This window comes from Osmerus eperlanus, chromosome 24 (genome assembly GCF_963692335.1).
Source record: "Osmerus eperlanus chromosome 24, fOsmEpe2.1, whole genome shotgun sequence".
In the NCBI taxonomy this organism is placed as follows: Eukaryota; Metazoa; Chordata; class Actinopteri; order Osmeriformes; family Osmeridae; genus Osmerus; species Osmerus eperlanus.
The window spans coordinates 1,718,772-1,745,511 of NC_085041.1; the positions used below are offsets into that span (position 1 = coordinate 1,718,772).

Here is a 26,740-nt window from a genome sequence, read left to right on the forward strand (position 1 = left end):
CACCCAACACGACCCATTGAGAACAACACTAGACTGTGCCTTGTAATCGGGAATCAGAGCAGCTTTGCTATCACATTTTCTGTGAATGTGGATCTATATGAAATGTGTCTAAATGGGATACTTGCTGGCTTTCCAGGTCTTCCTACAGAGCCAGGCTTCCCCATCGGTCCTGGTGCTCCCTAAGAATTGAAAAACACAGTTTTTCAACACTTTTAGAAGGAGATGGCAAAAGTTTACACATCCTTATTAACTTTTTTTTGTAAACTTTTGTTTTCAAAACTCTTGTAGTACAAAAAAGATTGTTGTTTTCTTGTGTGAGAAACAACGTTTTAGAAAAAGGTTTTGGAAAAAAAGTTTGGAAAAACAAATATGAAAACCTTTTTAAAACCTTTTTTGTTAAACTTTTTCCAAACTTTTTTTCCACCCACACAAAAAAGTTGTCTCTATTGTGTAATGGGAAAATAGGATAATATAATGAATTAAACCCACCGGCTTTCCAGGAAGTCCCTTACTCCCTTTTTGTCCTGGGCCCTGGTCCAATCCCTTCAAAGAAAGGACCTGGTTAGAAGCCATCATTTGACAGACTGTTATGAGACCCTGTCATCCATGAAGAGATGATGACCTCTCACCTTTGGCCCATCGGGTCCTATGTCTCCCTCTTCTCCTGGGGGGCCAGTATGTCCTGGTCGACCTTTTGGTCCAGCTGACCCAGCGAACCCCTTCTTTCCCAAGGTCCCCTACAAACACACCCACATGAAGGCAAGCACCTTCTGACGCCGCCGTTTGGCAGTGTTCAAAAAACTTATGTAGCAATTTGAAGAACATAACTGCATTTCTTACCATCTTGCCTCTTTTCCCGGAGCCTCCCTTCTGCCCCATTGGACCTGCCACTCCCTGGGAGTGAAAACCATCCATAACATCACACCCTAATTTACTGACAGCAAAGATTTAAACCAACTGCACTCTCACAAATTGCTTATTTAGGATTCAGAAAAACAGAGGTACTTACCATTTCTCCTTTCTCACCCCTACTGCCAAGATAACCCTTCTCCCCAGAATCTCCCTAGCACACACAGCAACAGGCATCATCATTAACATGCCTTTTCACCTACAGGAGGTTGGCACTTTGTAGGAACAAGGCGGACATCAAACTGAAAGGTACATCTAACCTTTGGCCCTGGATTTCCATCTTTACCACCTGCACCCCTCTTTCCAGGTGAACCCTGAGGACAGGAGATCACATGCACACGTGTCCACATGTGTTAGAAGATCCATCCAGATCTTCCATTATGTCCCACGTTGGAAAACTGTGAAACAGGTAAATACTTACTCGTGGTCCTTTAGGGCCTATTAAACCTGCAGGGCCTAGACTTCCTGGAGGCCCCTGGAACGTCATTGTAAACAAGGGTTAGACATCCATCCTATCCCATCTCATTCACTTCAAGCAGTCTACATGAGAGAATGACTGTGTTAACAGAGCAAGCCACTCACCCTTTGTCCATGGATGCCCTTTCGTCCCTTGGCGCCACCAGGTCCTGTACTCCCCCCTGTTCCATATCGCCCTGGAAGACCTGACAAGCCTCTATTGCCAGGCTGACCCTAACACAGAGGAAACAGGCATCACTGCACTGGCTAGAGTGGTTAGTGTAATCTTAAGGGGCCAGGCTAGTTTTAACGCATGTGATAGCTGAATTTTTGGTTGCCATATGTATGGAGACTGGAGTTTCAGAAAGGTATGGCTTGCATGTCACTCACCTTCAGTCCTGAGACGCCCTGCTTCCCTCTGTCGCCTGGGGAACCCCTGGAACCCTGGAGACGCAGGAAGGCAGGACATGTGTTGGCCAATGGCCTTCTCTCTTGTCCAAACACTTCCTGGGTGGGCAGCCTATTGCGATTTGTTATTCTGGACGAGCCCCCTACCTGTTTCCCTGGTGCTCCAGTGGGCCCTTGTACTCCTTGTTTACCTCGGTCTCCTTGGAAACCCTTAAGGCTGCTCTCCCCACGAGGTCCCCCTTCTCCCTTCTCACCCTTAAACAGGAACAGGAAATCCCACCGCATTAGTTCTGTCGCACTCAGTGGAACAGCCCGATCAATTTCGTATTTACATGATCCATATTCAGGGCGATTTCGTATTCATGCGATGCGGACGCGTTTTGAGAGAGGGTCCTTTCATCTCAACAAGGCTACCGTGATGAAAGAAGACAGGATTTATAAACAGGCACTCACAGCTGGTCCCGCTCCCCCTGCGGGCCCCTCTAGGCCCCTCAGTCCTGGAGGCCCCTAAAGCACAGAGACTGCACCTTTCTTATACATCATCATGATTCATCAACAAACCAAAGACAATCCAAAGTGGAATTAACTCTCGTCAAATTAAATCATCAGATCGTACAGAAAATGCTTAGAATTAGTTCGGTTATCCAACATTCAGCATAAGGTTAAACTGATCTACAATCAATAATCAATACAGTCTAATCAATATACCTCCTCACCATCGACACCAGCAACTCCATTTTGGCCAACAGCACCCTTGAATCCCTGCATGATGGAAGAACACGGGAAACGGAGCCCTGATTAGACATCACGCAAAACAACCCAGGTGATCTGAAACTAGACGGCAGAGACATGATTCTACCTTGTCTCCTTTCTCGGCGGCTGCCCCAGAGGCTCCTGTGGGTCCGTCTTTACCCTGGAGGAGGAAGAGGAGGAAGAAGAGGAAGAGGAGGAAGAAGAGGAAGAAGAGGAGGAAGAGGAGGAAGAGAGCAGCACATCACATCTCAACAGGCTCAAACCAAGTTCATCAGCAGGAGATCCCTAGTCTGAGTAGAAAAACCTCTTCAAACACCTTCTACTACTTCAGGGAGGTAGAAGTTGTTTGAAAAAAAGATCTGTCTAATGTAACTTAGTGTGATAATCTTGTATTTAGATGTGTTTTTTTTTTTTTTTTACTTGTTTCAAGTATAAATGGCTTATCTGGTGACTTAATTTAAATAAATGATACAGTATTTTAAGAAATCTTATCAACTAAAAACTGTATTGGTAACCAAATGGACTTGTTTTAAGCATAAGCAGCATAACTAATATTTCTGTACTTTGAACTTTGCAGTGAAGGATGCTGGAGGGACTTACTGGGTAGCCTGCCACCCCTCTGGGGCCCCCAGGTCCAGGGGGGCCCTGGCCTCCCGGGGGGCCCTGGAGCCCCAAACCTCCCCACGGCCCGATGTTCCCCTGCAGGCCCTGCACTCAGTCACCATTGTGAATGAATGAATTAATGAATGAAAGGGAAGTCTGAAACAAATGACTGAATCAACAAATATGTGGATGGATGGATGGATGAGGGTGATGGTTAGGGTTAGATGGATGGATGAATGGATGAATACATGGAATGAATGAACGAACAAAAGAAGAAGTGAGTGAATGAATCATACAAGAGCTCCTCTATATCCTCTGAGTCCAGGTGCGCCTTTCTCGCCCTGCAACACAAACAGAGCAGATGTCCAGTTTACTGACCAATCCTTCAGCCAGCCTTCACGATAAAGACACTGTCTCGGACCCCAGATCCCTGATTCGACTCACTGGGCCGCCCTGCTTGCCCCTTGGCCCCTCTAGACCGCGGTTTCCCTGCAAGTAACGATAAAACAAAACAGTATGGGCCAACGATAGAAATATGATGTCACAGTCCTAGTCATCGGCAAGAGAATGTGAGAGGTCCACTGTTTCAGGTTTTAGTGTTTTAACCCTGAAGTACTTTCAATGTCATAGGTCGAGGAGTAATAAACAGGAAGTGGTCATCCATACCTTCAAGCCAGGGTTTCCTGGAAGACCAGTTGGACCTTCTTTCCCCTTCACCCCCTGTAGGACACATGGACAGGAGTTGGCTTGACAACAACAGGAACCGTACTGTTGTTCCAGTAGAGTCCGATCTGACTCCAAACTCCAGAGACTTACTTTGACTCCAGGCTTCCCAGGTCTCCCAGATATACCCCTGCCTCCTGGGTCCCCCTGCAAAGACAAACCCATGACCACCACCACACTCAGACAAGCACGCTCACAGGACGCAAACCTCAAGGAAACGAGAGTGGGACCGGAACATGTCTACGGGGTACCGTGGAAACAGCGTGGGTGTGGTCGTGAGGGAGTGACACTTACACTCGTCCCCACGGCGCCCTGCATGCCCGGAGACCCCGTCTTCCCCGGCATTCCCTGTCATATGGGACGATGACATCACTCACTGACATCACACACCACCTCCACCATCAACCATCGGGTACTCTTACATAGAGTGTGGTCAAATATGTGCCCTCCAAAGTGAACATTTATTGAGGAACCCCCATGTTAAGTAAGGGCGTCAAACTTTTAAAGCTTTGACATTTAGATAGACAATACCCTTAGTCCTGTTGGTCCAGGATTCCCATCTTCTGCAAGCGGGCCAATGGGTCCCTGAGAGAGAGAGAGAGAGAGAGAGACAGAGAGAGAGAGAGAGAGAGAGAGAGAGAGAGAGAGAGAGAGAGAGAGAGAGAGAGAGAGAGCGGGAGAGAGAGAGAGCGAGAGCGAGAGAAAGAGGAGAGAGAGAAGAGAGATACCAAGGGTTGTTTACAAACTGCATCTATTAACAACACCTGAGAACAATGATAAATGAAAGAGAGGAAATGAAAGGGGTCTCACCGGTGCTCCGTAAGTCCCATCTTGTCCCCTGCTTCCAAAAAGACCTTCAAGACCCTGGGATGAGAAACAGTGTTATAAAGACCCTGGGATGAGAGACAGTGTTATAAAGACCCTGGGATGAGAGACAGTGTTATAAAGACCCTGGGATGAGAGACAGTGTTATAAAGACCCTGGGATGAGAGACAGTGTTATAAAGACCCTGGGATGAGAGACAGTGTTATAAAGACCCTAGGATGAGGGACAGTGTTATAAAGACCCTGGGATGAGAGACAGTGTTATAAAGACCCTGGGATGAGAGACAGTGTTATAAAGACCCTGGGATGAGAGACAGTGTTATAAAGACCCTAGGATGAGGGACAGTGTTATAAAGACCTTCTCCATCTCTAAAAGATGAGATGTTGTTTCATATGTTGTTTGCTTTACAGTCCAACAAAGTGATGTTTCTCAGTCAAGTTAGAAAGTGAGTTAATCTCATTAATCTCACCTTTAACCCTTTAGGCCCCGTGACCCCTGGGATCCCTGACCTCCCCTGTGGGGTTACAGTCCAGGAGGCAGATTAAGAAGAGGAGTTCAATGTCAGCAGAAAAAAAACTGACAATTTATCTTTCATGTTTGTTTGGCAGATGAACAAACGTCCTCGTTCAAGACAGATTATAGATTGCAATATTAAGTGCTGTAGTCTACAGCAATTCATTTTGCTCAGGTCAGTACCATGAAAAACAGACAAGACAAAAATACATTAAAAAAATATTTTTTTAAGGAAAAGCAGTGCTTTCAACTAGTTCTGAGAATGTCTGTGAATAAGAAGTGTAGGTACATAGGAACCTTTATACCAGGTTCTCCTTCAGCTCCTCTCTCTCCTGGCTTCCCCATCAAGCCCTGGAGAGGGGAGGGGGGGACAGAGAGGGGAGGGTGGAGGGGGTGGAGACAGAGGGGGGAGGGGGTGGAGACAGAGGGGGGAGGGTGGGGGGAGACAGAGGGGGGAGGGTGGAGGGGGTGGAGACAGAGGGGGGAGAGTAAGGCTGCTGTTGACCAGACTAACTGGGAAAAAACTGATTTCTCATAACTGATACTCACAAAAGGTCCAGGTAGACCAGCAAAGCCAATCCGACCATCTCGACCCTTGACAGACCAACAGAACGTGAGGTACTTACAGAACGGAAAAGTACAGCTCAACACAAGACGCATCACAACAGAACAGAACTTGAACTCAACAGGTTCCAGAACACCAGAAGGCAAGTCTCTTCCCTCACCTTGTCTCCTCTGGGTCCAAGCAGGCCCTGGCCACCAGGAGGACCTCTGGCACCCTGGAACAGACCCAGTGTGCAGGCTTTTATAAAAAAGTCTGCTCTACCATGAGGAATCCTCCGTTGCCGAGATATCTCTCACCTTCAGCCCGTCTCTTCCCTGCTTCCCCTGTTCGCCGATGATGCCGTCGTAACCCTGGAGACGGTCAAACCAATCGAAACCGTTCAGAAGAGCACAAAGGAAGAGGAATCTATATCAAATTCTGAGTGGGTTCCAATCGACAGACAGGCAACTCACAACAGAGCCTGTGGCCCCGAGAGGCCCTACTGGGCCCACATCTCCCGGCAGACCAGACGCCCCGCCTCGGCCCTTGAAGCCCCGCCTTCCCGGGGGGCCCGGGGGGCCCTGCAGAGAGCGAGAGAGAAGGACGGGATCATGAGGGACTCTCAGAGACACCAGTGGACTGGGCGGAGTGAGGGGAACTGACACCTACCGTGTCTCCTTCGAATCCTGAATCGCCCTTCTCGCCTTTCTTGGCTTTGATCCCCTGGAGACAAATAAACGTTAAAAACACACATACATGTACACGCACACACAAGTAAGAATGCGAGAAGGTAAACAGATGCATACATGAAAACATGTAAACATGTTTAGCTGGGTAGTTGAAACACGACAGAGGGCAGCGATGAGACTGAACAGATGGAAACATTCCTATTTGATTACATTGGAAGAACTTCCAGTCATCTCGTCAATAGGAAATTAGAAAATTGCTTTAAGTAATCTTACGGGATCACCTGAAGGTCCAGGTTTTCCTGGCTTCCCATTGGCCCCCTGAAAAGAGAGAAAAAAGCATTGTAATGTACAAGAAACTTCCTGGTCCTGTTCTGTGATCATGTGTTTGTGTGTGTGTGTGATGAGAAGTCTTACTTTCAGTCCAGGAATCCCAGGGTGTCCTATTTCCCCTTCATTGCCTGCTGCTGCCCCCTAGTGGAACACCAAGGAGAACACACACTAAGACACTTCATTTGGCCACAACTAGCAAAATATCTGGGTTGCATGGATGTAGATTTAACACTGATATCAACTGGGAGTATGATGAAGTATGATGACTGAGATTTAGGGGTTGACACTTACAGGATCTCCTTTAGGACCTGGGGGCCCCTCTGCTCCTGGGCTGCCCTGTGGAGAAACTTCAAATTCAGCCTCATCAACTGTAACAGTTTATGTCCAATAGAATGTTTTCCAACTGACAAGTTTGCATACATATCTACAATCAATCAAAAGCACTGCCTCAGCTGCAATACATCTGTATTGTGCAGTAAAGTTCTGTGAAAATCCTGTATTTTATTATATGATCATATTTTTGATGTTGGAGCGAGGTTAGATACTGTTCTGCGGTCCTACCTACCTGTGGTCCTCGAACCCCTGGAAAGCCAACAGGGCCATCAGGACCAGGCTCTCCCTGGAAAACACACAAGTCTGATTTGTAATAACCGTGTACTGAAGAATTGCATGACAGCAGTTATTCTGCATTTTGTTAATGGAGAACAGGTAACTTTCAATCCTTCCTGACTCACCTGTGGTCCAGGATGACCCCTCAGGCCCGCATCACCTGGCTGGCCCTGCAGAAACACACACTGAGCGGTTGACGCTGATTCGGCTAACGCTGATTCGGCTAAGACGCTAAGCTAACGCTTGCAAAGCTGCTAATATAAACAAGCCAACAAAATCAAAAACTGGATCTACTATATGTGAATCAGTTCTTACTGGAGGTCCATTGACTCCCGGAACGCCTTTCGCTCCTCTGGGGCCCATTTTACCCTGATGAGAAGCAGATAAGTAGCTTTTATCTACAGGAGATTCCATCGATCTGGGCTAGCTTTTAGGATGTCAAGTCTGAAGCTACCAATCTGTAAGAAGAGCTGCTTCTCTTACAGGCGGGCCCGGCGATCCGACAAACCCTTGCGCACCGATATCTCCCTGTCAAACAACAGAGAAATGTCTCGTTACAACCTGGTTAGAAGTCGGTCACAACCTAGTTGCTGCCGATAGGTCGATACTCACTGGTGGTCCAGATGTTCCCATGAACCCTTTCTGACCTCTAGCTCCTGGTACTCCCTAAGAACATGACAGCGAGAGTTCAGTGTCAGAACAGCTTGTTAGAAATGAAGACGTTCCACGTTAGATTCTACCTTGTTAAACACGTGGTGTCTAACGACAGAACTATGATACAGTTAAGCTTAAGGTAACCATAACTCACGATGTAGCCAGTGATCCCATTAAGACCCCTGCTTCCATTGTCTCCCTGGAATCAAACAAGTTTAGCATGATTCTGTATCTTTAGCGATTGAGAGACTAGCAACGTGTGAACAGGAGCAGATTAATCTAACCTTCTCTCCTTTACGTCCTCTGTTTCCTTGGGGCCCGGGTTCCCCCTGGTAACCCTGGGAATGAAAATCACCTCACGTTACTGGCTTCTTACTACGAGATAATGGCAGATTCAGCTTCAGGACCTGGCGCACTAGCACTAGCATTTTAGGCAAACAGGCATCAACCACAGCCTTTCCCAACCCACTGGCGTAACTCAAATATTTGTTTTCATTTTTCATACTTTAGTTTTCATTGGTTTGGCCCACAGGTTGGGAATTGCTAGACAGCTGTACAAATGCCTAGGCTACATATGCATGGCTGTAGAGAATGGGGTTAGTTCATGTTACAGTAGAAGTCCCTGCCATTCTTACCCACTCACCCAGCTCCCCTTTGCTGCCCTTTTCTCCTCTGTAGCCCTGAAGACCCTGGTAGGATGAAATGATAAGTTTCAAATCAAGTGCACCCCAAGTACATGCCTACTGTGTTTTTGTACAGAAATCCAGCAATACAACTACATTAAAAAAGTACACCATTTTGGATTTTCTATTAGAACCAGATCTGTCCTGTAGCTGAGCGGTGTTGCCAGCTTCTCGCACCTGTTCTCCAGGTATCCCTTGAGGGCCTGGTTCAGCATCCTTGCCCGGAGTCCCATCTCTCCCTGGACGACCCTGAGGGCCTGGCATTCCCAACGGTCCGGGAATCCCCTGGAACACAACACACGCACGCACTTACACACACGCAGGCAGGAAGACCTAACACACACGAAAATATCCCACACAAACACTTGTCTACTTCCTCAGACCATTGCACGCATGGTCAGAACAGGGCCAGGATAGTGGGTTGTACTGGACCACAATGTTTACTCATGGAAACATAGGTAGTCCTTTTCTCCTCTTCCATGCCAAACAATGTCCTCCTGTGTCACTACAGGAGTCACACAGTAGTGGAGGTGGCTCCACCTCCACTGAGCTGATTCTTCCTGGCACTGAGACTGGCGAGGTGTGCCCACTCTGCAGCTCGGAGTGGCTCCATTAGAGCCTCTGTCTGTCTGGAGCCCAGCAGCTCACAGGGATACTGGCACAGGTGGACTGGCACACAGACTGGTGCTGGCCTGGGGAGTGTTGCTCCAGAGTGTGAAGGCTGAGGTGGAAGGCTAGCTTGTTGGAGACAGGTCATCAGGTTCACTTCTCTTACGCGATTGGACAACCTTTGGTCCAACATGGGGAAATTTGATTTTTTTCTCTAACCTCTATCCTTTGCTGAAGTTAGTTAGTTTACCCCAGCGAGGGTTCTGTTCAAGAGCAGATAAAACAGAGATACCTACGATTTTCCCTCGATCTCCTTTCCTTCCTTGCTTCCCAGTAATCCCAGGTGGTCCCTGAAATAAAAATAATCTCTGCTGTCAATGGAAGAGCAATCTGTCTCTATTTACAGCTAGACAGAGAGGGAACTGCAGCCTGGCTTCAATGTACTTTTTCTACTTTAAATATTTAAGAATTATAAAAAAGCAATGCTTTTCTTCAGGACAAAACTTGATCTCATAACATGACCCAGCTCGTGCTATGAAGCCACTAGAATATCTTTGAATGTACACAGTACTGAACGAGCTGTTGTTGTTTACTTACAGGTGGTCCGGCATCACCTGGGGGGCCGAGGGGCCCTGGGGAACCCTTAAGTTTCTAAAAAGAAAAAAACAACGAAAGTGTCAGGAAAACGAAATGGTCAAGATCACCTGAATCGGATCACAACAAGTTACAAAGTCCCCTACAGGCCACGCTGACACCAGCTTTTTGTAGATTTTCTTTTTCTGTAAGAGAACAAAAGTAAACAAAACATTAGAGCAGGCCTTTACCATCATCAGTCAGACAGCAGGTGAGGTGAAGAGTCATTTCCCCTCCATGGTGTTACCTTGAAGGTCTCCCATTCTTCCTCTGAGGTTTTGAACACAACAATGGCGGGCATCCCTGGTGGACCAATAGGGCCGCGGTACCCAGTCCTCCCAGTCCTACCCATCCCCCCAGCATAGCCCTGCCACAACACAACACACACTGTCAGAACACAACACACACTGCCTCAATACAACACACACTGCCTCAATAAAACACACACACTGTCAGAACGCAACACACACACTGTCAGAACGCAACACACATACACTGTCAGAAAACACCACACACTCACTGCCACAACACACGCTGTAAGAAGACACAGACACACACTGTTCTCAGGGGCACATACTCTGTCTCCTTTAGGTCCAAGCAGCCCTGGTAATCCTGGAGGACCTTGCAGGCCCTGGAACAGGCAGGCAATGAGATGTCAGCAGGGTCAAGTTTTGCTTTCATTCTATCTTGTTAAGGTTGAATTGAGATTTTGATTACCTTAAAATGTCATCATCTAACATTAATTGGGATAAATGTCATGTAAAGTCGTAAAAGATTATGATGCTCAGCTGCTGTTGACATGTTTTGTAACTTAACTTGACTGATCAATCAACAAAAAAATGTCATCAAAATCCACGGCATCATTATCACAAACATTGAAAACGATCTTGAAGGATGGTGCTCATTATTCAAAATGTATCATGTATTTAAATGGATTATTCTTTTACTTCTCAAAACAATGACTGTAGCATAACATCGCTGTGAGGAATCCAATGTATCTACCAGTACATGCAGTACAGTACAGATGCAGTACAGATGCAGTACTACTGTTCTACCAGAAGGGGGTGTTCAGCTTACTCCTCCAGCCCACCTTGCGAAGGGTTGGAGAGAAATGGTGGACAGACCAAATTGATGACCACCTGCAAACTTCATTTCACTCTCTATCCCCTCTCTCTCTCTGGTGGGTGGGTGTTTTAGGTAAGGATGTGTGTGTCGGAAAGAGAGAGAAGGAGAGCAGAGAGACAGTGACGTGTCCTTGTGTGTGTGTGTGTTTCCCAGGGAGCAGTCATAGGCATCGATGACGAGGACGACAGCACGTTTACCATCACTGTGGATCAGAAGACTTTCCATTTCCAAGGTGAGCTGTCCTCTTCTTACCTCCCGCCAGACTTCTCTCTCTTCTCTCTCTCTCTCTCTCTCTCTCTCTCTCTCTCTCTCTCTCTCTCTCTCTCTCTCTCTCTCTCTCTCTCTCTCTCTCTCTCTCTCTCTCTCTCTTCCCAGATCCCATCTATAAAGCACTTCCAGCTGATGTAAATGACCCCATGCCTCCACCTCTTCCGTCAGACAAACTCAATAACTCCACAGAAACCCAATTTCACACAATGGCCATCAGATCTAGTGACAGGTGGATTTACGTAATGTTTTGGAGCGAGTTCTATATGATAAATGTATGTTCTGGGCACTTTTAATGTTCAGAAGAATATTTTTAACTGGAGGAACAGGGTGTTCAATTTCACTTGGATGCAATAATACATATATTATATCTAATGCATTGCTTTGAAAATAGCAGATAAGCAGTTTGTGTCTTACTCTTAGTCCTCTGAGTCCAGGTTTCTTCCCCATTCCTTTCGGTGTGTGGGCGTGTCTCATGTGCAGGTCGACCTCTGATTGGCTCTGCTGCTGCGACGTCACCTCCGGCAGGAAGTCCAAAGTCGATTCACCAGTTTCAGAGTTGATGTCCTCTCTTCCGGTCTCTCCCTCCATCGCCCTCTTGTCCTCCCTCCTTGTCGCCTCACGGCTCCCCTCCTCCGTGTCCTCCTCCGTGTCCTCCTCCGTGTCCTCCTCCGTGTCCTCCTCCGTGTCCGTCTCTGTGACAGGCTCTGGAGGCTGTAACTCAGGCACGGCACTCCCAACCCTCTCTGTTGCCCCTGCAGGGAGGGGCACCTCCATCGCGGTCTCCTCCATGCTCTCGGCTGTCGTCACGTTATTCCCTGTGACGGAGACGTCTGTCCCGTTCTGAGGTGAGGTCGTGTCCTGAGGTATTCCAGTTCCCGACGAGGTGTCTCTGTCAGGGAGACGAGGGGGTTTTTGCTTCCGTGCAACAGCGTTCCTCTCCTCGGTTCTCCCCCCGGCGACACTGACATTTCCTGTTTGGTGGAGGGGAGGAAGAGGGGACACTTCCTCTCTCACCTCCCCCCCGTCCTCCCCAGCCAGCCTCTTCCCATCCCCTGAACCGACCAGCGGGGTGGGATGAACAACCCCCGTCTCCCTGGTGGGTCCGGAGGTTAGTCCAGATCCAGGGGAGATCTGTGTATCTTCTACCCCCACAAAGGAGCTTCTACTTGGGCCTATGGAACCCTCAGCGACACCAAACCCTCCAGCCAGGAATCCCGGTTGCGTGGGACTCTCTAAGAAAGCCACAGGTCTGACAATAGCAGTCTCTACTACCTCAGGTGGGTAAATGTCTGTCGCAGTAGAATTCTGCGTGGCTCTGAGCGCTGGGAAGGGCTGGTGCACTCCTTCAGACATGTTGGAGGAGGCTGATTGGTTGGTCCTCTGCAGCCCCTTCCTCCCCCATGATTGGTTGGGACTTGTGGAAGCAGCATATCCATTGGATGAACCATTCCCAGACGGCCTATCAGGTGCAGAGATGTGGAGCTTTGCTGTTTTGAGAGGACCAATCTCCAGGTTTGTCACGGAAGAAATGTTCTTAGCGACGTTTGCAGCTTTATCCTGGTGCAAGGAGGACGTCAGGTTAGAAAGGGTTTTGGACGTCTCTGCGTACAGCATCACCCCCGCCTGTCTCAGTGTGTCGGCCCCCGTCTGGGTCATGGCTCTGGAAGTCTGGTTGCCTGGAGACGGAGGTGGTCCAAGCTGGTCCTGATGTCCGGTTCTCCTGACATGGTTCTGGTCAGCAGCGGTCTGGTTCTTCGGTCCAAGACGAAGAACCTCATTCCCTGAAGAACGTTCTAGTGCTGCTGAGGTTCTAGCCTCCCCAGCATCTCCTGAGAGAACGTCCTAGAGGACATGGCAGGAGAATGCTTGATAAGGACGGCAGTTTACTGTTTGGGAACAAGAAAAGCTTGTGCCTTCATGCCGAGTTCAATTTAAAACTAATGTATGTAATTAAGAACTTAAGTATGCACTTAAAAGGTCATTAAACAGTATGTGCTTCAGGGATTCAAGGAAGATATCCAGTAAAAACATCCAACCGGAACTTGAAAAGAGGAGATTGTGTCGAGCCTTGGGGCAAAACTAATTTTTACAGTCTCGTAAACCTCACAGCCTGCTGTAGACTGACTCGAGCCTTTGTTGATTTGTCTGTTCTGTGCAGCAGAAGGCAGCAGACAGCAGTCAGCAGAAGTGCTCTTCAGGTCAGTAGGGGAGACCCTGCAGCAGCTGAACTGAGCTGCCAGACCAACAATTCCAGCTTGTTGGTCTGGCAGCTCAGTTCAGCTGCTGCAGGGTCTCCCATGATGAAGAGCATCTGCTGAATGGAGCCCTGTGCACAGAACAGACAAACATCAAACCAAAAGGCTGGTCCTGGGGAGAGAACAGAGAATGATTCATCCAATGGATGTACTACTTCCTGAAGTCCCAACCAATCAGGTTCAGGAAACAGGAAGCCAGCAGAACTCAGTGACACTATCTCCCAGTAACGTGCTTACAACAGATGGCAGTTGAACAGTCAATCTTTTTTCTAAAGTAAAGACGACGTTCTCAAGCTCCATGGGCAATGTTTTGGCTTTTATCGTTCGGGCAGAGCAACAATGCCATAACAACATTGTCAAAACCTGAGCCAGAAAGTACCTCAGTACAAGCCTTATGTTGTATCCTCTGTAGAATGTTAATTCTACAAAACAAGGTGAAAATAGTGAAACCAGTACAAACATCCCAGAGACAAGCCCTTGACCTATGAACCCTGGTGTGACCCTAGGTCATGTTCTGTGTAGACGTCAGATGAGCCTACAGCTAGGAAGTGTATCTGGGTCAAATACTACTTGCAAATACCCGGGAAGTGCATAGCGGAAGAAAATGAATAGACAAGACAGGAATCCAACACACTGAAATACCGGTGAGTGTCTTCGAATAGTGTTTTATCTGTGCGTTTGACGCAAGTGAGTTCAACCATGTGGCTCAGTCAACACTCTCAGAATCTTGTGTTTGTCTTTCTCAGTCGGTCTCTACCTCAACCCTGGATCTGTCTCCTGTCTTGCTGCCCTCAGAGAGACACATGACAGGTCAGCTCCTTGAAAGAGGTCAGCTTCTTTAAAGAAGGGAGTGAATTAACATACGCATGTCATAGCTTTGAAAAACATCTAAAACTGTACCCAGGCAGTGATTAAAGAGGAAGGTTTCCAGTGGAGATGCCTGGATGCCGAGAGTAATGACAGGATTAACACATAAAGCAATGTGTTGCTGAACGAAAAACCACAGACCGAAATATAGAAAAACAGGTTAACATTTAGCAGAAAAGTCTTGCTATTAGTCTCGTTTAGTCACTGTGTTTTGTGATCCATCCCACTGCACTGTGCCGTGGGGTCAAGTTCAAAGGTCAAGGATTAAGGCCAAGACGTTGTGTTTGAGTTACACCCAGCAACAATCCATCGGCCTCTCATCATCCCACAGCCTGGCGGAGCAAACACCGCCGTCTTCACAGACACGAGAGGAAGGACGTTTTTTTTACACCAAGGATTTATGACATTTCCCTGGCCGATGTGAAAATCGTTCCTTTCCCTCATACGATCGCAGGCATGTGTAATAAAGGCCTCAGGGCCGCTCAGGGGCATGCCGAGCCTCTTGTGGTTCACCCTGTACCGACCACATGAAGCCACAGGGCCACACGGCTTATCACACGTAGCATCCACTGGTAAACCCCAGAGAAAGAACGAGGGGAAAGAACAGGCAGGTGACGATGCAGTTCTGTAGATAAACACTCACATGAGACCTTGACAAACGGATCGCAGTGACTTGAGGTTTCAAAGGGCAGTTAGCTTGTTTAGAGGAAGAAGATACAGATCGGGCGGCCATCTTTTGAAGGCTGCTGTGTTCTGTAATCCACACTATCATGCTGAGAGACGTTGCCAAGCATTCTAGGTAGCGCGCTAGGATCACGGCTTCCACATTTGAGGCCTTGGGCCTAAGAATCTCCAATGAAGCCTTGAATCTAAATGACAAAGACAGTGCAATTCGATGAGATGACAGTCTGACGTCTCCTTTACGACACACCGTTACAGCTGTGTCTGTTGGTTGTTCCTGCAGACCTGGGGAGGTTGAGGGGTTTCAAAGAACCACAGGCCAAAGCAACAACAACAGCCCTTCCACAGCAACAGCCCCTGTCCCAGCCAAGCCCACACTGCAGTCAATCACACGCGGATGTCCTCAACAGACACGCAGAAATTCAGACTCACCGTCAGTAACACGGCTAACGGACGAACATGAAAACACTGTTACCGTTTCCATGGGAACCTATTCTCATGGCAACGTAGCTAGACACACACACAGGTCGCACACAGTGGATCAGGTGGACTTACGCAGCACAGGAGCAGGAGAGTCAGGATGGAGCCCTGCATGGCTGCAGACAAGTCAGACACGTCTAACTGCAGGACGAGCTGTACCTCCTTCTGACAAACCTCAGTCCCTCCCTCTCTCCCTCCCTCCGGAACAGACCCCTCCCTGGAAATGAAACCAGAGTTCGCTAGAATCGTCACACACTTCTCCACGCCCCAAAAAAACCCGGCCCCCAGACCACAGTCGCTACGTCACACTCTCACACACAGACAGGGCAAACACACACAGACGCAAGTGTAAACACAAGAAAGGACACACCTTCACAAGAGATGACACAACTGGACGGCACACGCACACTCAAAAACTGCAGAGGAACGGTCCGCACACAGGGGAGAAAATGACCCCCAAACAAACAGAAAACCGTCACGCTGAGCTATCTAACAGATGTTGCTGATGAACTTCTGTCAAGCAAGAGTCAGCCGTGTCAGATTAGTGCCATCAATCAATCCATCTTCAGATACTTTGTTGACTTGCTATTGAACTTCACATTGAACTGTCCTGCCTCCCCCAGTCCCCCCCAACTTCTCTACCTTCCTCCCCGGTGCACCCCCCTCCCTCCCCAGGGTGGGGTGGCGGGGATGGGTTAGGTGTTGAAGGGTGGGGGTTGAGGGAATGGGGCCCAGGTGAGGAATGTGGCACGGGAGTCTGAAAACCTGGAAGGGGGTGGAGAGGGCGGGGGCTTACGGTAAAGGGTGTATGCTGCGTCTGGGAGGCCCCGCCCAGCAGAGTCAGGCCCTGGGTGTGGACCTGCAGGCCCGGGGAGTGCGTCCAGGGGGCGCTGTCCAGCAGGAGGCAGTCCAGGTAGACACGGAGCCCGGACAGAGACACGGACACAGACAGGTGATGCCACGCCCCGTCCCACAGAGAGGATGCTGGGAACCTGGGGAACACAGGGGTGATGGGTTGATTAGGGAGTTATGATGGGGTGAGAGAGAATGTGTAGTGAGCAAGAGAGAGAGGGGGCGAGAGAGAGAGGAGGAGAGAGATGGAGAAAGAGAGACAGAGAGAGAGGGAGAGAGAGAAATGGAGAAAGAGAGAGAGACAGGGAGAGAGAGATGGAGAAAGAGAGACAGAGAGAGAGAGAGAGAGAGAGAGAGAGAGAGAGAGAGAGAGAGAGAGAGAGAGAGAGAGAGAGAGAGAGAGAGAGAGAGAGAGAGAGAGAGAGAGAGAGAGAGAGAGAGGAGATAATGTAGATTTGCGCGTGTGTTTCCGTACTCGTAGCGCTGGCTCCAGGTGCTGATGAAGGCGATGTATCTGGGCCCCACCGTGAGATGCAGAAGCTCCTCCCCTTTCTCCCCGAGCACAGCCAATAGCGTCCTCTCGTCTGACCACTGACGCTCCAGACGCAGCCTCGTCACAACACTCAGCTCGCTGGGAAAACTAACGGGACAACCAGCACACAGCATCTCTCACGCCTCGCTCAGATTAAGGACAGGGTCAGTGATGTAGTTTTGTTGACCCTGGCCAGTCCGAGTGGAAAGAGTGCCTTATTCATTTCACAAGCTGACGCAGGTTTTACCACAACGCTGACACATTCAGTCAGAATCGGTACCCCAAATGTCAACAATCAAGTTCAAGTTGAACACCAAAGCAGAGGGAAAATATCACCAGTCAGACATCTCATATCTGACTCCCCAACTACACAGTCCTGCTAAAGTTTTCTCAAGTTCTGATCTTTGGTTTGTTACGAAAACTTTTATTTACATTTAGTAGACGCTCTTATCCAGAGCGACTTACAGTAAGTACAGGGACATTCCCCCGAGGCAAGTAGGGTGAAGTGCCTTGCCCAAGGACACAACGTCAGTTGGCATGACCGGGAATCGAACTGGCAACCTTCGGATTACTAGCCCGCTACCCTAACCACTCAGCCACCTGACTTTTAGGAACGAGCAAAAGGTTTTAACACACGATTAGCATTAGGGTTATTCATTTGAGCTTCTTGTGATTCATTTGAGCTTCTTGTGATTCACTTGAGCTTCTTGTGATTCATTTGAGCTTCTTGTGATTCACTTGAGCTTCTTGTGATTCATTTGAGCTTCTTGTGATTCACTTGAGCCTTTGACCTCCCCAGCTCTCCACCTACTCTGGCTGTGAGACTTACTGCGGTCCGAAGGCGGTGTGTGAGGGGAGGAGAAGTGTGGCGTACTCTCCCAGGTCGTAGACCAGGCACCCTCTGACGTCCTGGCTGACCGAGACATTGAAGTGGTCTGTAGACTGCATCTCCAGGAGGGTCAACAGATCCACCTCTGGAAGGAAACAAAAAACCCTCTAAAGCCAACATCTGAATTTTGTTTATCTTCATTTGTTTATGATGGAAAAAACTCTTTGTGGTATTCCTCGTAATCCCACTGGCACGGGAGGGCTTTAACCACAAGAATCTCACCTGGCTCAGGTCAACCCTAACCCTAACTCTCCTTACCAGCGAGAAAACAAGATGGCGGCCGTTGTGATGGCTGGTTATGTCAGAGGAAAGTGAGTGTTGTGATGGTAGACCTGCAGGAAGCTCAACGTATGAATCTTCCCCTGGCTGACCCTCTCCTCTCTGAAGTATCAAAAAGGTGTGTACCCTTATTCATCCAACACCTGTCCTGTCACTGTGGAGCCCCTCATCCAACACCTGTCCTGTCACTGTGGAGCCCCTCACGAACAAGAGACCCACCACAACACCACCCCAATGCCTTCGATGGCAGGTATTTGCTCCGGAAATACACCCAATAGAATGCGATTCAACCAGAGATATTCTGTACAGAAAATGCTTTGGTATCCTATTTGCTGTATGCATTTATGTATCCACACTGTACATATCTAAATCCTAGAATTGTTAGAAACAGGCAAACAACACAGGCTTCCCTACCTTTCCCCAGTGAGGCTGGAAGGTCCTCACAAGCGCTTCCATATCCGCCTGATCCCAGACATGGTCTGGAGACATCCTGGGAGGCCTTTGAGTCCACCCCGACACACAGCCCACCCGCTGCCAGCCAGACGAACACAACAACTCCAGCCTGGGGCAGATTCATCCTCCTCCTCGGCACGGCCGCGTCAGGTGTTCTAGAACTCCTCGTGGTGCAACCGGACCTTCTGGAACACTCCATGTCCGAGCAAGACGTTCCGGAACGACCGATGTCCAAGCCGAACAATCTAGAACTCTTCCGTGGTTTTAGAACTCCCGGCGTCTGAGCCAAACGTTCTAGAATGTTTGTTTCCAGACTGAGCCTGGCTGTGCTGCTGGAGTCCATGTCTGAGTCAATGTTCTCCTGGCATCTTTGTTTTCACCCATCACACCCACACACTTTTTCCCTTTGCTCTCACTTACACACACACACACACACACACACACACCTTTCTCAGTCATCACAACCAGGCAGCCCATGGATACAGCTCTGACAAACAAGCTAGAGATTTCACCTACTGCCTGGAAGTCTTCTACTGAAGGTCTCTCACCTGGCTATTCTGAGTAGGAGGTAACACCCCCACACACACACAGACACTCACTCTAAACCACAGCTAACACCTGGTCTACATCTTCACAGTATAAACGAGCCCAACTTCACATCATCATAAACAGATCTATAAGAAGCAGCAACTCAGTGTGATTTAAACACGTTTGATAAAAACGAGGATATTTCATTTTTTAATGGTTGTTGACACAGGTCTGCAAACACTCTTTTTGTCAGTTATAAACAGGCATATAGATCAAAATACAGTAGAAACTGCGCAATAAGTTAAAGACATGTATTTTATTTATACATTATATACTACATATACACAACAGAGACTATCTGTCCCATGTTTGACAAAGCTGAGAGTCCGTACCAAACAGACAAGTTCACATTTCCGACACATTTTGTCCTATTTCACATTTCAGAAAACATGTCAAACGAAACAATTTTACAACACAGCACGTGATCTAGAAGTACACTCTTTTCTTTTTTTTGTGGGAACCCTTCATGTTTAATAAAGATGAGTATATGTTTGTAGAAACGTATCGAGCGGTAAAGGATACTCTGTCAATTTGGTTTGGTGGAGTTTTCAACATCTGTTCTTCTTCTGAGAGAACGTAGAGATAGAAACAGTAGAGAAGATGACCGAGGAATGTTGACGGAGCACCCTTCACCTTCATCACCGTGGTAATCATCATCATCATCATCATCATCATCAAAACAATCTGACTAATCAACATGGTCAGTACCGTCTCCATCACCATCACAGTTATAATAATAATCATCCTCAGTGTTTCCCCTAGGTTTACTGCTTTGAGGGGGGGAGGGGGGGGGGGCAGGAATGACATGCCGTTGTGTAAATAAGATAAATAACATAAGAGCTATTCCAGGGGGGGCGGGGGGTGGCGTTGGGGGGGGCGGGGCGCCCCCCTAATATAATGGTAGGGGAAACACTGATCCTCATCATTCAGCTACAGACGCAGAGCTGGAATACTGTGAACACAAAAAAAACTGACAGAGCAACTGTGTTTCCGAGTTACGCGGTAATCGACAAAACAACAAAACGTAAATAAACCATGGCTCTACCTCTGAGGAATTTGCATCACATTGTGTACCAAGGTCCGTTTTTTTAAAATTTCGATTCATTGTTAGAACACGGAGATGGTAGCTCACCTAGAGACACCCTTGGTTCTATGTACAGGAAAATGGCTTTAGAAGACCTTCTGTTGTAGCTTTCAGGAGCGCCTCTCTCTCTCTCGCACACGAGACGATTTCGCTGTGGAGAGTGGTCATGTCAGCGTCATGACTACACCTCCGTTCAGTTCCTGCTGCCTCCTGTTTCTCCGTCCAGAGAGGAGCTACTGCACAGGGGGTCCACAACTCTGCAGCCGGTTTTGTCAGACTTGTGTTTTTTCTCTCTCCTGTAATCCTCTTGTGTGTTGAGGACACAGGAACTGAGGAAGGTTGGTTCACGTGTGGTTGAGTGACCCGCAGGTCAACATGACACTGCAGAAAAACTGTAGATTGCAGAGATTTGGCAGCCATTTTGAAACACACAACAAATCATACGCGTCTCCAACCTCTCAGAAGCTCGACTTTGTATCGGAAGAGGTGAGGATCTAGAACCTGCCTCTCAGTGCTTTGAAGCAGTCTCTCATGAGAGCGGTCTGTTTCGGATCTTGAAACAGTACACACCAGTCCCTATGTCTTCAAGATCTAACAAAGAATCAAAAAAACTGAGAATGACCTGATCATGGAGGGAGACGAAAACACAGAATTCATATCTCCCTCCTCCCCCTATGTGCTACATCATGTCAAGCTAGACACGTCTGTGCCAACTATCCTGCTCAGTCAAAGTCAAAACACGTTTGGCACTTAGTATTCTTGGAGTGTGCTCCCTACGTTACTACGGCGTTCATCTGGGCGGGGCAGACATGTCTGACACACACACAGGTACACGAACGCTCGGTACACACCCTGAGAGGGTACCCTTAATGCAGACCAGGAAGAAATAGCTCATTTTCCTCCCTCTTCCTCCTCTTCTTCCTCCTCCTCCTCCCCCCCCCTCCTCCTTCTCTCCACCTCCTCCTCCCCTCCATCTCCTTCTCCTTCTCCTACTCCTCCTCCTCACCCCTCTCCCCCCCTCCTCCTTCTCTCCCCCTCCTCCTCCCCCCTCTCCCCCCCTCCTCCTCCTCCTAACAACGATCATCCTCGTCCGTGTCGCTGTGCAGCTCACAGGCCGCCACCGAGCCGGCCTGCCCCAGACGCTTCCGGAAGTGACCGTTGGGTACCTGCCAGGTGTGTCTGAGCTGGGGAGCGGAGCTTATGGCGTTGGCCCGCCCCAGGCTGGTCGCCATGGCGGCCTCGAAGGTGAGCGTGTCCTGCAGGGCGGCGGCGGCGGCGGCCTCGCCGGGGAAGTCCTCATGCAGCGCCAGGTACGGCTCCGAGATGTAGCGGAGCGGGGAGGAATGGGCGACCCCTGACCCCTGACCCAGCCCTAACCCCATCACCGCCACAGCCGGGCCCGGGGCAGGGGAGGCCATGGGGCCCCCTCCGTCCTCCCCCGTCCAGGCTGGCTCCACAGGGCCCCCCCCCAGGGGCTCCTGCAGGGGGGCGGGTGGTGAGGGTGGCGCTCGGCAGAGCAGTGGGGAGTAGGAGATGTGGGGGCGGGGCCTGGAAGGCGTCTGGGGCAGCTGGCGACGCCCACGAGGGGTGCCGGACTCAGAACTGGAATGGGCGGGGCTACCCGAGGCATTGGCCTGCAAGAAAACACAGCACAGAAGAGATGCATCTACAGGCCGCTGCCAATCAATAGGTTTCCAAAACCCCGGGTGTAGAACACAGTGACATGTCTAGATGCTGCAGGTGGAGGTATGAGTCACACCCACCTGTCTGTGGACCGGCCGCGTGCCCCCCTCGCTGGGCGAGTGGGACGGCCTCCTCTCTTCTGATTGGTCCTGGCTGCGCTCCTCTGAGTTGCAGCGCGACACGTCAGGAGACAGCAGGTGGCGCCGTTCTTTGGAACGTCCGCGCTCCATGCCCGGCTCCCTGTGATTGGCTCGGGCACCTGGGGGGGTGGGGGATGGGGGTGGGGGGGACAGGGAGGGGGGGGGGGCAGTAGGGAATGATTGGATGAGGGATGAGGGTTTCAGCAGGAGGGAGACAGGTGCTGTGAGCAGGTATCTGTACAGGTGATCAGATAGACGGGGTTAGGTGGAAGGCAGGTGAGGGAGATGAATGGATGAGTGATTGTTTGGCCTCTTTAGCTCATCTGGTATGTGTGTGTGTGTGTGATAGAGTTTCCTCTGTGTGTGTGTGTGTGTGACTGACCCCTGTAGTTCTTCTGCCTGGGTCTGTAGGTGTTGTCGGGGCTGTAGGTGTTGTCGGGGCTGTAGGTGTTGTCGGGGCTGACCCTCTGCAGGGAGTGCTCCTCCAGCCACAGCCCGTTCACACACTGATCTCCAATAGTGGAGAAGGATCGCTTCATCATCTTACTGTCACTCCCCGCCTGCACGCACACACACACACACACACGCACACACGCACACACACACACGCATGTTAAAGAGAGAGCAAGACAAGTCCAGGACTTCACTCAGGGAGACACACAGCACTGGGGCCAGGAGAACTCCTATGTCTGCGGTACCTGAGGGTCCAGCCTGGGCATGGAGGAGGCTCTGATGGAGGCTGTCCGGCCCCCGGGGCCCCCGGGGCCCCCGGGGCCCCCGGGGCCGCTGTCCTGCCTGCTGGACTGGGGCTGCACACGACTGTACTGCTTCACCTCAGGCACCTGGAGGGGAGGGGGGGGGGGGGTGGAGGAGGGGTGGAGGAGGAGAGGGGGGAGGGTACATGACATGTGACATGCTTGCGTGTAAAAAGGGCTATACAAATAAATGTTGATCTGATTTTTGATTTGAGGGGAGGGTGGAGGAGGGGAGGGGGATAATGTGCACAGCCTCACGGTCTACATCCTGTAGCATAACACATGTGTCTTTTTGTGTGTGGAGTAGACTAGTAATAGTTGAGGTAATATGTGTGTCTGTGTGTGAGGTACATCCGGTGGTTCTCACCAGCGTGTGCGGGTGGTGGTGGTGTGTGTGGGGGTGGTGGTGGTGGTAGTTGCCGTGGAGGTGGTAGTCCTCCTGCTCCAGAGCGTGGTGGGGGTGGCAGGGGGGCTGCAAGAACTCCTCCTGAGGAGAGACGGGACTCAGGGCCACGAAGCCTCCTCTGGTCCTGATAGGAAACAACAGAGGAGGGCATGACGTCTGGGGGCGTGCACACACACACGTGTGCCACACACACACACACACAGCCACCTCCCCTTGACACACACACACACACACACACACACACACACACACACACACAGAGACCCGAGGCCTCGAGGTAAGACCTACAGGGCCGAGCTGGCACTGTGTGTGAGGAAGGGCATGGCTTTGGCACTGCACAGGATGTCCATAGGCAGGGAGGAGGCGTCCATTCGCTGGAACATAGGGGCGTGTTTCTGCAGAGGAGGAGGAGGCGGAGTCAGGCACTGTGAGAGGTCCAGACTGTCTGAGCAGCCCACACCATTCATCTTCATCTTCCAGGTCACACAACCCCATCCAGAACAAGCTACTGTGAAATGTTCCCCTCTAAGGTCTACGTAGATCCCCAGATTGGTTAGGGTTCAAATTAAAAGGGTTAGACCTCAAAATGGTTCTAACTAGACGATCATCCCCTTCAATAACGTCTTCCTTTCGCAGGTACCTTACGTGAGAGTCAGGTGGTCCTACCTGTTCCTCCAGTTGCTGCCTCAGTTTCTTGGCCTTGCTCTGCTTGTAGTAGTCCATGATCATCATGGCTGCATAGATCTTTCCTATGGTCATGTCACTGGCTGAAGGGCAGATCAGGCACGTGTTGACATTTGACTCATTTAGCAGAAACTTTTATCCAAAGCGACATATACAAATGGCGCGTGTGGACAGTACACCAGAAGATCACGGATCAGAAGTGCGTCGGTCAAACAGTGTTTCGGTGGTCAAGGGACTGTCTGTGTGTACCAGGCTCAGTGTTACGTCACCTTTGTGGATGATGTCATGCTGCTGTCATGCAGGTGCTGTGTCGTGCTACGTCACCTTTGTGGATGGGGACGAGGAGGTCGAGGTTCTTCTGAGAGAGGTGTGGCCAGATCACGCTGATCTCCTTCTGCAGGTCGATGTCCATCTGACCCCGGTCCTCCCCTCCTACACACACACACACACGTGGTCCCAAACACAGTGTATCTGTTAGCATGCTAGCGTGTGTTAGCCTGTTAGCATGCTAGCGTGTGTTAGCCTGTTAGCATGCTAGCGTGTGTTAGCCTGTTAGCAAAGTTGTTAGCCTGTCATTGGTGTATGTTAGCGTGGTCTGGCACTGGCTAACCTCGGGCGATCTTGACCTCCAGGGCGGTTCGTATCAGAGCCATGAGGGTGGAGGTGAAATGGACCGACATCTCCTCATCCACGGGCATGTTCATGAGCACCAGCCTCTGGACATGGGGAGGAGGAGGTGGGGGTGAGGTGGGGGTGAGAGAGGGCCGTCAGATACCAACACAGAGCAGCTTGCCTGTCTTTCTGTCTTTCTGTCACAGAGTTCTAAGGAAGTATCTAAGTATTAAATGCACGCGATGACTTTCAACCACAGTGGTCTTTGTTTTGTCACTAATGATCTGAAGTCTTACTGTAGCATCTAATGCTATGGACATCTTCGATCCTCGAACACGTTTTAACTATCTTAACCTCAGTAGTCCTGAGAAGTTATTACTAAACCTATATATCCTGACTGGACACCCAGGGACCTCCACAAAGACACTCAAACATCACACCATGCAGCAGGGAGGGCATGCAGGTGACACATACACACACACGATAAATAACTATTGAGGAAGTGCGCACACACACACACACACACACAGGGCCAGGGTAGGGCAGAGGGCACATGCTGACTGGAGGAATCCCCAGCCAAGGTGGTTAGGGTTAGGGGTGACCCTCGTCATCACGGCTCCACCAGACAGATGTCATATACGTCCTGTCAGCTGTCTGAACCAGACTCACTAAGGCCCCGCTGACCTCCACAAACATCGCTCATTTTACATGTCTCATCTGGTCAGATCTGTGCCGAGATGCAAAGCGATACAGAAAGCAAAACCAGGATGCACGATATGTACTTGGTCCTTGCTGGCCAACAGCCAATAAAACACCTTGACACAACAGTGGCCAGATCTAAGACCGTTTTACAAGCAACACAATTAGGAACCAAGAACAGCAGCCATTGTAACACGTGAACTTATGATAGTACAGATCATCCAGAATAAACAGAGATAGACATGTTAGTTTTGCTAGAAGCCATAGTGTTGGCTGTACTAGGTACTGAGTCTGCTTTGACTTTAGTGCCTTTGATGTCTGTCTGTCTGTCTGTCTTGGTTAAAAGTACAGTGTCTACCTGCCTGCCTGTCTGTCTGTCTGTCTGTCTGCCTCTCTCTCTGAGGTGAGGTATGAGTCTACCAGTCTCTACCTTATATGCCAGTTTGGAGGGGCATTTCCTTCCCAGGCCTAGAGGTGGCGACATGTTGCTCAGCATCTCATACATGTCATTGTAATGTATACGACCACTGAGGGGGAGGAGCCATGAGGATGAAGATGAAGGGTCCGGGAGAGGAGGAGGAGGAGGAGGAGGGGGAGGGAGAGGAGGAGGAGGGAGAGAAGGAGGGAGAGGAGGAGGAGGGAGAGGGAGAGGAGGAGGAGGAGGAGGAGGGAGAGAAGGAGGGAGAGGAGGAGGAGGGAGAGGGAGAGGAGGAGGAGGAGGAGGAGGAGGGAGAGGAGGAGGGAGAGGGAGAGGAGGAGGAGGAGGAGGAGGAGGAGGGAGAGGAGGAGGGAGAGGAGGAGGAGGGAGAGGGAGAGGAGGAGGAGGAGGAGGAGGAGGAGGGAGAGGAGGAGGGAGAGGAGGAGGAGGGAGAGGGAGAGGAGGAGGAGGAGGAGGGAGAGGAGGAGGAGCAGGAGGGGGAGCAGACAGATCAGGAAGGGTTTTCCCAAGGAGTGACGGAGCGAGGGAGCAGGGGACGGAAAAAAGAAAGATGGAGAGGACAAAAAAGCAGGAAAAGAGGAAGGGAAGAGATAGAGGGTTAGTCCATGTCATCACACAGACAGAAGATAACGGGAGAGAGACACAGTCAGGTCGTCACCGTTCTATGCTGCCTGAGCATAGAAACCTGCAAGAGGGGAAATCCTGAGAGAAGGAAGTCAACCAAGGACATAACGTGGGAGGCGGAGTCAGTGGATCGGGTAGGTACTTACCAGTGTGTGTGTGTGTGAGGGTGTGTGTGAGGGTGTGTGAGGGTGTGTGAGTGTGTGTTTGAGGGTGTGTGAGTGTGTGTGTGAGGGTGTGTGAGGGTGTGTGAATGTGTGTGAGGGTGTGTGTGTGTGTGTGTGTGTGGGCACCCGATCCAGCAGATACTGAAACACGGCATCCCATGATGCATCAGCCGGTGTTTCAAAGGTTCCCTGTCTCTGCATGTCAAGGGTGCGCTTGATTCGATCTCGTTCAGGTCTG

At 49.9% G+C, this 26,740-nt stretch overlaps 3 protein-coding genes and 2 long non-coding RNA genes across 5 annotated transcripts in view; all 5 read right to left on the reverse strand.

Moving 5' to 3' along the window:
* Nucleotides 1–490: 490 nt before the first annotated feature.
* LOC134011044 (uncharacterized) lies at nt 491–895 on the reverse strand. Its single transcript, XR_009928371.1, has 3 exons — nt 841–895; nt 630–737; nt 491–543 (listed from the first exon to the last, which is right to left on the reverse strand). It is a non-coding gene; the product is annotated as an uncharacterized LOC134011044 (long non-coding RNA).
* Nucleotides 896–1,168: 273 nt separating this feature from the next.
* Nucleotides 1,169–2,028, reverse strand: LOC134010891 (uncharacterized). Its single transcript, XR_009928355.1, has 5 exons — nt 1,921–2,028; nt 1,756–1,809; nt 1,492–1,599; nt 1,331–1,384; nt 1,169–1,223 (listed from the first exon to the last, which is right to left on the reverse strand). It is a non-coding gene; the product is annotated as an uncharacterized LOC134010891 (long non-coding RNA).
* A 444-nt stretch (nt 2,029–2,472) lies between these two features.
* Nucleotides 2,473–5,412, reverse strand: LOC134010807 (collagen alpha-1(XIII) chain-like). Its single transcript, XM_062450090.1, has 11 exons — nt 5,147–5,412; nt 4,663–4,716; nt 4,384–4,437; nt 4,147–4,200; nt 3,946–3,999; nt 3,796–3,849; nt 3,574–3,618; nt 3,426–3,470; nt 3,127–3,234; nt 2,633–2,686; nt 2,473–2,535 (listed from the first exon to the last, which is right to left on the reverse strand). Exons 4-11 carry the CDS (start codon nt 4,195–4,197, stop codon nt 2,473–2,475), a joined length of 474 nt encoding a protein of 157 aa, XP_062306074.1. The 5' UTR covers nt 4,198–4,200; nt 4,384–4,437; nt 4,663–4,716; nt 5,147–5,412.
* LOC134010808 (collagen alpha-1(I) chain-like) lies at nt 4,659–9,645 on the reverse strand. The gene is made up of 19 exons (XM_062450091.1): nt 9,601–9,645; nt 8,877–8,984; nt 8,652–8,705; nt 8,301–8,354; nt 8,171–8,215; nt 7,975–8,028; nt 7,846–7,890; nt 7,678–7,731; nt 7,319–7,372; nt 7,062–7,089; nt 6,838–6,894; nt 6,697–6,741; nt 6,404–6,457; nt 6,208–6,315; nt 6,052–6,105; nt 5,916–5,969; nt 5,740–5,784; nt 5,480–5,541; nt 4,659–4,716 (listed from the first exon to the last, which is right to left on the reverse strand). Exons 2-19 carry the CDS (start codon nt 8,930–8,932, stop codon nt 4,659–4,661), a joined length of 981 nt encoding a protein of 326 aa, XP_062306075.1. The 5' UTR covers nt 8,933–8,984; nt 9,601–9,645.
* An 11,704-nt stretch (nt 9,646–21,349) lies between these two features.
* LOC134011075 (voltage-dependent R-type calcium channel subunit alpha-1E-like) overlaps nt 21,350–26,740 on the reverse strand; it is a 25,805-nt gene continuing 20,414 nt past the window's right edge. The window contains 11 exon segments of the mRNA XM_062450514.1: nt 21,350–21,930; nt 22,060–22,238; nt 22,502–22,530; nt 22,567–22,679; nt 22,818–22,961; nt 23,242–23,404; nt 23,569–23,675; nt 23,947–24,047; nt 24,289–24,396; nt 24,575–24,680; nt 25,706–25,802. Of these exon segments, the coding sequence (XP_062306498.1) occupies nt 21,367–21,930; nt 22,060–22,238; nt 22,502–22,530; nt 22,567–22,679; nt 22,818–22,961; nt 23,242–23,404; nt 23,569–23,675; nt 23,947–24,047; nt 24,289–24,396; nt 24,575–24,680; nt 25,706–25,802 (1,711 nt within the window). The 3' untranslated portion in view covers nt 21,350–21,366.